Here is a 10483-nt window from a genome sequence, read left to right as displayed (position 1 = left end):
ACGAACCTTAATTTATCCATATACTGCTAAATCACCTCATCTATCGTCATCTGAGGTGTCATTTTCATTGCTAGAAATGCTATCTTAATTCTATTGAGGTCATAAGACGTACAATACTGCTCACAAACTTTACTATAAAATTGTTCCTAAGTAATCATGCTCACTTGCTCTTTTGGTATACTAGAAATAACAGTATCCCACCAAACCATTGCCCTATTCTTCAGCATATGACTAGCATAAATAACTTGTAATTCCGGTTCGCACTGACAGGCCTCAAAAACCTTTTCCATCTATCTTAACCAGCTAAGAGTCACAGTTGGGTTAGAACTTCCTGAATATTCTGGCGGATTACAATTCAGAAACTGTTTGAAAGTACATTTCTTCGGTGGTTGAAACATCAGCATCTGATACTGACCCCACATCTGATTTTGAAACGGATGATTAAACTGAGGTGGCACCTGATACTGTTGAGGAAATTGACACTGAGGTGGTAACCATTGTTGTTGTTGGAAAGCACTTCCAGTTTGCTGATACATATCTGACTGCACCGGATACCCACTAAATGTAACATCCCATCTTTTTCCGTTTACTTTTCCGTTATACTATTTTAAACTTCGTTATATGTTTATAATATCTCCCCTTAATACGCGTTTTAAATTATCTCGATTAGGTAATTCACGCACCCGATTCAAACTTGAGGGACTAAAATTGACACGGGGCAAACTAGTTGACTAGGTCAACTAGTCCACCCCAATCACCACCATTCAATCATCTCCATCTCTCTCTTTCTCTCTAGCAAGAACACACACCTATTTACCAAATTCATTCAATCATCATCTAAATCCGATTTTGGAGGCTAACATCAAAACAAATTACATATTTGGAATCCTCTCTTCATTCTCTACGTTTTGATACTAATTTCATCTCGATTGGGTAACTTTCTAAAAACTCTAAATTTCATAATCTTAGTGTTCTTGACTTAAAAGTGTGTTAATTAGTGTCTATGGCTCATTGTGATGTCGTATATGTAATTTGTATGCTCGATCTTGTGATTTGACATAACTAGCATGAACTTGAAAAAGTGTTTGTTAAATCTTTGATTTTGGATGATGAAATGTGTTTAGATGTTAATTTTTGTATGTTCAAAGTGTTAATTACTTCATTAGCTTCGTTTTGGTGTGTTGATTAACATGAAAACCTTACATTAACATGATTATTGGTTTTGAGATTTTGGTTAGGGTTTGATAGGCTTAATATGAACTTTTGATGCATCAAATGCTATGAAATGTTATTGGTAAGTGTTTATTTAGATTGTATGCTTGATTACCTTCGAAACGGCATATCATTCATGTAAATTGGTTGCCCGAATCATTGAATTGCATTTATGAACTTGTATGCGATTAATGTTGAGCATTAGATGCGGTTTTGGTTGCTATAATAGGTAGATTGATTAGTGAAATGTGTTTTAGTTGTCTTCCTCGTCAAATTACCTTCCCAACGGTATAAAATACTTGACTTGATTGTTTGCGGATCATAAATTGTGTTTATTTGGTTTTTGGTTCGTGTACTTAGAAGCTTACTGCATCAGACTGGAATACCAATCTGGACGCCGTCCAGAAACTTGGACGACGTCCCAGATTTCAAAGCTGGACGCCGTCCAGCTATTTGGACGCCGTCCCAGCCTTCAAAGCTAGACGCCGTCCAGAAAATCTGGACGCCGTCCAGATACACTGGCAGCTTCTGTCTTCGTTGGTCATTTTACGAAAAATGTTTGCTATGCTATGGACCTCCGATTCACATGAAACTTGTTCTAACATGCTCATATATGATTAAAAACCTCAGAAAAATAGTTCGGGACCCGACCCGAACGTGTTGACTTTTTGTTGACTTTGACCCGACCTAAGTTGACTTTTAATCAAACTTAACCAAATGTTTGTGCAATCGTTCTAACATGCTTTTATACTTGTACCTTGCATGAAACATGACAATTTGATTCACATGCTATTATGATCGAGTCTTAACGAGCCATAGGACTAATTGAACATCTTTGACCTATCGTGTTTACCGTTATTGATACAACCTATTGTTTAGGTCAAGACTAGCGTTGTTCTTTGCACACGTTTACTTGTTGAAGTACTTTACTACTCGTGCACTCAAGGTGAGATCATAGTCCCACTTTTACTCTTTTTGAACTTATATTTGGGATGAGAAAACATAAACATTTCTTTTACTAAGTGAACACAAGTACAGGAAAACAAACATTCTACATACGAGTTTAGAACGAAATCCTCAATTCGATTATCATTAGTTACACTTGCAGGGTGTAAGTGTAGGCGTGAACTTATGTTGTATGGCCATATGGGTTTGACAAACCCTCATCCCGGACGGTTCGCTACCGTCCACAGATGAAATATATTTTCGAGAAATAGTGTTGTTCTAGCACTATGAATGGGGTATCAACGGACGGAATGTTAAGCCTTGATAATTGGGTGCTCGTGAATATTAACTTTTAGAATGTATTACTATTTTATCTTTGATGTAAATCTTGTGGTTCGACTTACTTTTACTCACTTACTTACTTAAACCTATGATTTCACCAACGTTTTCGTTGACAGATTTCTATGTTTTTCTCAGGTCCTTGAACGTTTTGTGATACATGCTTCCGCTCATTATTTTGATACTTGCATTGGATGTCGAGTATATATGCATACATGGAGCGTCTTTTGGCTACTTTTAAATTATGTCGCATAAGTTTCATTTGTACTTATAACTTTGTAACGTAACTTGTGGTGGAACAATTCTTATAAACTTTGAACAATCTTTACATTTGAAATGAATGCGACATATCTTTTGGTCAAACGTTGTTTTAAAGACTTATGACCACGTAACGGGACCTAAGTAGACGGTGCCGTCAATGACGATTTTGTTGGGTCGCTACACTAAACATCTGATTCGGTACACTACCACTTGAATTCACTATTACCTGACGTTGTTCTAATTCCCTTATTCGATCACGTGCTTCTTTTAACTTACTTTCTAAATCTAGAATTTGTTCTTGTAGATCCTCTTCTGACACATACCCGTCTCCATCTGGGGCTCTGAATATTCAGGGGGCTGACGGACCAGTTGCGTTTCCTGTATTATCTGTCATATCTGCACTACCACAACAACTCACACAACTCTTAGTGGAAAACAGGTTAGTACCTATCAACTAACACATGTAATCCCTACATTCACTTATCCCATCTCCTCAGATATGTTTGACACAACCCAAGGTTTAGGTACATGACATTCAACACAATGTACATGCGGCCAAACCTATGCTCTGATACCACATTTGTAACACCCTGTTTTTTTTTTTTTTTAAATCACAGCGGAAGACTGAATTCACATAAATACCCTTATTCGATCGCAAACATGATTACCACAATTCAACTAGTTAATTACTTAATTACAAATCACAGCTGTTACGTTAAACGACTAACTACATATATTAGAAAAGTTAAGACATCAGAGTTCATCTTATCAAACATATCGTCAGCCCGACTCCCGTCCCTACCAGCACTAAGATCCAAAACCTGCAAGGGAGGAGGTGAGGGGTTAGCACAAGGCTAAGTGAATGAAACTATCAAAAGATCTAGTATACAGTACCAACTTGTACTCCTACAGCAACAACTATATGCAACCACATACAACACACAACAACATCTATCACTGAGCTTCTTCCTTATCTTTATCACCTGAACATAAGGCAAATCAAGTTAGTTTCTGTCCATTATCACAAAACAGCACAATACAGCAAATTAGTAACAAAAGTGTCACTAAAAGTCCACCTAACACTTATGCATTTTCAGAATTTACATCATGATTATCATAAGTCACACGGGCATCATAACGACTAGAAAAACAGCCAATTAAACAACATAAGTCTGCACTGGTCTGTATCCGTACGGTTGCACATGCATCCGTACGGTTGCACACTCACTGCCCGGTTGCACCAATACCACTGCATCCGTACGGTTGCACATGCATCCGTACGGTTGCACCGTGTACCCATGCGGTTGCAATCTGCAATTGTACGGTTGTATTCATCGAGCAACAGCAGCAGAAACTGACGGGTTTCGAGTCAAAATCACCCAAATCTCGATTTCTAAACGTTTTGACACTGAACGAAGCTTAGAAAATGTTTATAACAACTGAAGAAACATAAACCACAATGTTTTACACCAAACCAACATCAAAACCAACCAATTTGACATCAAAACCCACTTTTATCAAAACCTAACCAAAAACTCCATTTAAACTCAGATTACAACATGAAAATGGATGATTATTACCTTGTTATGACCACTAAATCAGTAGCAACTGATTACACAACACAATTTAGACTCAAAATCGAGATTCAAGAGATTAGGGTTTGTAAGAGATGAAGAGTTAGGTACGGAGTATAATTTGGAAGCTTCAAGAAAAATGATAGAAAGAAGCTGGTACTTGCTTTTATATCTTTGTAAAACACAATACCCCATCACACACGGGTATTTACCAGTTATCTGATATCTTTTATACTTAATTTGACTACTCAAACGGAGTTCAAATTAAACAAACGAACCTGTTCTGTGATCCTTGTAACAAACTGGTCTCAACTAAACAACTAAATAATTATAAACATATAATTATTATAATAACATACAAACACACAAGATCAAAAGGGTCATTTCAACTAGGCCCGATAACAGGATGTTACAGTCTTAGTAGCATGAATCTAAAATATGATCGAATTAATGATTTAGAGTATTTACATGCAAACTGGTCTTTTAACTATTCGAATTGATGAAACACACTGCTCGGGTTCAAATCTTGGCAAAGCCATTTCGTTCAAAAAGAGAGTGTGACCAGAGGGTGCACCTTGTGAGCAATTCACCCGGTACCAGGTCTCGCGCTCAGATGACTTGATTACCCGATGTTTACCCTATATGAGAAAGTCAATGTACTCGTTCATAAGGATTTCCTCGCTAATTCTAAAAAAACTATTCGAATTGATTTAATTAATAGTCTAGCTTATATTCGAATTGATTTATTAGCCTATGTTCTATGAATCATTTGAAATCAATTAACAGTTTCACATGATCCACGGTTGTTATTTGTTCATACCTCATCATTTTAGTAAAGATATGAAAGGGTAACCTAAAGAATGCTCGTAGTATGGATGTCACTTTTTGCGAAGACTAATAATGCTAAGCAATTAATTTTGCTTTCTAACAATTAACTGGTCCCAACTTTTATTTTGTTAATTAATAGCTAAATTCAGTGTATCTGAGTATATTTGTTAGCTAGCGGCGTGTACATAAAACATAACTGTGATGTTAACGATGGTTAATTGGTGCTTTCTCGTATGATATGTGTCCAAAATTTGTATTTTAAAATTAATATAAAATAGCAATCTTATCTATGAGATAGAAACAACCAACAATTCTAAGTAAACATTAGGAAATTCTCTTGTGATATGGAGAAATAGTTTTATAGTTTAGTTTGATTTGCTTCGGGTAAGTTCTGGAATGTCGTTTTGGATAAAGTGTTCTCATCGATTGGTTTTTTCATTTATTATTATTATTATTATTATTATTATTATTATTATTTTTTTTTTTTTTTTTTTTTTTTTTTTTTTTTTTTTTTTTTTTTATGGAGATGTTTTTTTTTTTTTGAAAAGCCAACTAGCCAAGCAATATATTAACATAGTATAAAGTACAACATTACCTCATACATGAGATTAGTATGAGGTATTTACAAGGAAACCGATTACGGGAGAAAACCAAACTCGAGATCTAGATAATACTTGTAAGACATAACTACAAAAATGGTCACTGTGGTTTGTCAAAACTTGCAATTTTAGTCACTGAACTTTTTTTTTTGCATTATTAATCACTGTGGTTTCATAATATTACAAATTTAGTCACTGAACACATATGACGTTAAACACTCTCTGTTAGGTCCAAACATGTGCCAGTCACGTGAGGGGTAATTTCGTCCGATTACATTAAAATTGAGCTTTATACCTCATTTTTTCCCTCCCGTCTATTCAGTTTCACCCCCAAATCAATACTGTGTCATACCTAAATCTTTTCATCCCCAATTTCGTTTGATTAAAACCCTAATTCATATCATAAACCTTAATTGCAGCACAATGTCGTCATCGTCTACACGTGATAGATTGTACACGCTTCGAGAAACTGAGGAAGAAGACATTGGTTTGGTTTACGGTACTGATTCAACCATTTTTACAATGAAGCTTCATCATGGGGGTTATTTTACAGATCCACCTGGTAGAAAATACTTAAATGGTAAGGTAAATTATGTTGATTGTATTGATAGTGATACATTTTCAGTTAATTGTGTACTAGATATGATGGAAGACGTTGGTTACCCTGGGAAGAGTATTATTATTCTTCACTTTTTGAGACCTAATACTTATCTTGATTACGGTTTAGAGGCATTAGGTTGTGATGAAGATGTACTGAATTTGTGCAAATACGTTAAGGAAAATAAGGAAATTTGGGTATTTGCTGAACATGGGAAAACCACTTTATACAAACCTTTTAGCCCTAGTAGAGTTGTAATAGAGGAGATAACTGATGATGAGGTTGTGCCAGTTAAACCACTCAAGTTGAAAGTTAGAAAACTAGTACAAAAGAAACTACTTTTAGACTGGATAGAGGGTGAGGGTGAACCAAGTTCTGTTAATGTGCATAATACTTGTACACAAGAGACTGCAGGGAATAATGTTAGTGATGAAGAACACATTATTGATGACATTGATGATGATGAAAGGATTATAGATGAAAATTTCCCAGAACAAGATGCTGAGGTTGACATGAGAAGTTTTAAATGCCCTTTTGAAGAGAATACAGATGAGAATACTAATGGTCAGAACATAAATGAAACTTCGTTTGATGATGAAGATATGAATGTAGTTGACAATGAAGATTTTTCTAGTGATGATGAATTAGGTGATGGTGTTAGGCATAAAAAACTTAAAGAACTAAGAAAACAACAAAATGCAAGTTGTCATTTGACCAAAACACATTTCTATGTTGGTCAAAAGTTTGCAACAAAAAAAGAAATCATCAACTATATTAATTTGCATGCTATAGAAACTAGGAGGAACTTGAAGATAAAGTATAATGACAAATTAAGAGTTAGAGCTTGTTGTGTGGGTTTGGTTAGTAAACAAGTTGCTGGGATTATTAAAGATGTGGTAGGTGAGAAAGTTAAGTCTAGGGACCCTAACGAAGAAAAGTCAAAAAAAGAATCTTTAAGTGGTACACATGTGGGTAAAAGCAAAGAAGACAAAACACAAACCACATCCCAAGACTTAAAGATTCAAGACAAGTGTTCATGGAAGATACATTGTTCTAAAGCTGGGAAAAGTGAGACATGGCAAGTTAAGACTTTATGTGACATTCATTGTTGTCAAGAGTCTAGGGTGATTAGTCAGTGCAATTCAAAGTTTATTTCTTCAGCAATTGTTGATCAACTTCCATCAAACCCCAAACTACCTACCAAGTCTGTTCAAAATCAGTGTGAATCAAAGTTTGAGGTGGAAGTACCATACATGAAAGCCTACAGGGGTCTGAAGAAGGCACAGGCTATTATAACAGGTGATTATGAAACTCAATATAAGGATTTAAGAGATTATCTAGTTGAGTTGATGAGGTGCAATGAAGATACTACTGTTAGGGTTGAAACAGAACCCGGTGACCCAAATGCACCTACAAAGGTGTTCAAGAGGGTGTATATATGCTTGGCCAAGACTTGCAAATAGGGGCAATGTCAAACTTTACCTTTATAAGTGATAGACAAAAGGGGTTAATTGAAGCAATTAAGAAGCATTTTCCAGTGGCTGAACATAGGTATTGCCTAAGACATCTTCAGCAAAACATGAGAGAAAGATGGAGTGGCACTGCTTATAAAAATCATCTTTGGAACTGTGCTACTGCCTTAACAGTGCCAGAATTCAATGAAGCAATGCAAAAGTTGAAAAGTTTCAGTGAACCATGTTATGTGTGGTTATCTAAAGTGCCTCCCAAACATTGGGCAAGAAGTCACTTCACAGGTAATGTTTCTTCTTTTGAACTTGTATATTTATTGTTGTATGTATCATAATTTGAACAAATATCATTGTTGTATGTAGGTAGAGCGAAATCTGACATTTTGCTCAACAATATATGTGAAGTGTTTAATAGATGGTTAGTGGATGCTAGAGACAAACCTATCATTACCATGCTAGAGTATATTAGGGAATATTGCATGAAAAGAATTGTGAATGTGAAGAATGTCATTGCTAAGTGTGAAGGTCCACTATCTTTGACTGCAACAAAGATGTTTGATAAGATTAAAAAGGATGCATCTAAATATAAAGTTCTATGGAATTGTGGCAATAAGTATCAGGTAAATAATGCATATGGTGATCAGTGTGTTGTTGATGTTGCATAAAGACTTGTGGGTGTAAGAGATGGCAGTTAACAGGTATGGCATGTAAGCATGCTGTTGCAACTTTTTGGAACATGGAAAAACATAATCAAGATGTTGGGGTGCCTGAGGTATGGGTGGATCCTGTGTATTGGTTGGAAACTTGGGTTAATACATATAATCATGTAATCAATCCAGTGAATGGGAGATCCAAGTGGGTGAAATCCACTGAAACTACAACTTTAACTGCACCAATTAGGAGACCAAAAAGTGGTAGACCAAAGAAAAATAGGAGAAAGGAAATGGAAGAGAGACAAAGTCTTAGTCAAGGTGGGAAACTAACAAGAGCAGGGAAGAGTTTGACCTGTGGCAAGTGTAAAAAGTATGGGCATAATCGTAGAACCTGTGATTTAAAAGATGGTGCAAGTTCAACCAAGCCTGCTAAAAAAAAGACAAAGGATGGTGCAAGTTCAAGCAAGTCTGCTAAAAGAAAGAATACTGATGGTGCAAGCAAGGCTAACAAAAGAAAGAAGGTTGATTGTGAGGCTGGAAGCACTTAGTTGTTTAATGTCTTTTTTAATTGTATTTTGAACTAGATATGTTTGTAATGGTAGGCTGGAAGCACTTGGTTGTTTAATGTCTTCTTTAATTGTCTTTTGAACTATATATGTTTGTAATGGTTATGGTTATGTTTTGGTTGTAACTGTCTTTTGAACTTGTAGTTTTGAACTTGTTATGGTTATGTAGTGTCTTTTGACCTTGTTATGGATATGTTTCAGTTTTTATGGTTTGTAATGTTTATGGTTTGTAACTTGGTCATTTGCAGTAATATTTACCATTTGGTCATTCAGAAACACAAAGCTTGGAATTTGCAGTGAACATTACAACATTTGTTTACTCAATCTAAAAGCTTCAAATTCCATTAACACAGATACAACCAAATTACAACCAAAATACAAGCTGAATTCGTTTACATTACAAGCTAAAACTAGGATTTAACAAATTCATAGATTACAAATACAACCAATATAAAAATCAACAACATCTTGTTCCTCCATGCGCTGTATTCAGCATTCCTCAGTTCTGGTTCAAAATCAAATCGAGGCATTGGTGGATCATACCATAAAAAGAACCCGCAGTCGTAATACTGAAACAAAACAAAAAAAAAAAAAAAAAAAAAAACACTGAATTCAATTTTAAACCGTAAATTGAAAAAAAAAAGTTGAAGAATTGATTACCTTGTTTGCACAGGTGAAGAATCGACGATTAGGATTGCGTGATGTATTTGAAATTCGCATAATAGCACGAAGCCCACAATTGCACAGAACCATTGCGTCGATTGACTTCAATTGGATTGAAAATAGCTGTGAAATTAGGGTTTGAGTGAAATTGGGGTTAACCGAACGAGTGATAAAGGGGAAGGGAAAAAACGGGCTTTATATAACCCTAGAATTAATGTAATCGGACGAAATTACCCCTCACGTGACTGGCACATGTTTGGACCTAACAGAGAGTGTTTAACGTCGTATGTGTTCAGTGACTAAATTTGTAATATTATAAAACCACAGTGATTAATAATGCAAAAAAAAAAGTTCAGTGACTAAAATTGCAAGTTTTGACAAACCACGGTGACCATTTTTGTAGTTATGTCTACTTGTAACAATGTTTACAAAAAATAAAACCTAAGCTAAGATGCTAGCCAGTGGCGGTACCAGGATTTTTTTCATCGGGGGCAAAAAAAAAATTAAGACCGTAGCAATTTTTTTGGGCAAAATATGGAAGTCTTGGGACAAAAAATGGAGATTTTTAGGCAAATTATGGAGGTTTTTGGGACAAAATTTGAAGGGTTGTGGGCAAAATTTGAAGGTTTTGGGGTAAAATTTGGAGATTTTTGGGCAAAATTTGAAGGTTTTGGGGCAAAATATTTAAGTTTTAGGGCAAAAGAAAAATTCCACCGGGGCAAAGTCGAAAAATCCAAAATTTTTACACTGAAAATTGCAAATCCACTGGGGGCGGC

At 35.5% G+C, this 10483-nt stretch overlaps 1 protein-coding gene across 1 annotated transcript; it reads left to right on the top strand.

Moving 5' to 3' along the window:
- Positions 1-7824: 7824 nt before the first annotated feature.
- LOC139870452 (uncharacterized) lies at positions 7825-9026 on the top strand. The gene is made up of 3 exons (XM_071858258.1): positions 7825-8110; positions 8189-8445; positions 8493-9026. The coding sequence occupies exons 1-3, from the start codon at positions 7825-7827 to the stop codon at positions 9024-9026; spliced, it is 1077 nt and encodes a 358-aa protein (XP_071714359.1).
- The last annotated feature ends 1457 nt before the right edge of the window (positions 9027-10483 follow it).

The sequence above is a fragment of the Rutidosis leptorrhynchoides genome, chromosome 10 (assembly GCF_046630445.1).
Source record: "Rutidosis leptorrhynchoides isolate AG116_Rl617_1_P2 chromosome 10, CSIRO_AGI_Rlap_v1, whole genome shotgun sequence".
Taxonomy (NCBI): domain Eukaryota; kingdom Viridiplantae; phylum Streptophyta; class Magnoliopsida; order Asterales; family Asteraceae; genus Rutidosis; species Rutidosis leptorrhynchoides.
The sequence above is the reverse complement of the archived record's forward strand: the minus strand, read 5'-3'. Positions and strand labels throughout refer to the sequence as shown.

Coding starts and splice junctions, on each gene's coding strand:
- LOC139870452 (XM_071858258.1), top strand. CDS start 7,825: ATGTCAAACTTTACCTTTATAAGTGATAGACAAAAGGGGTTAATTGAA. Junction 8,111..8,188: donor GGCAAGAAGTCACTTCACAG/GTAATGTTTCTT, acceptor TGTTGTATGTAG/GTAGAGCGAAATCTGACATT. Junction 8,446..8,492: donor ATTGTGGCAATAAGTATCAG/GTAAATAATGCA, acceptor TGTTGCATAAAG/ACTTGTGGGTGTAAGAGATG.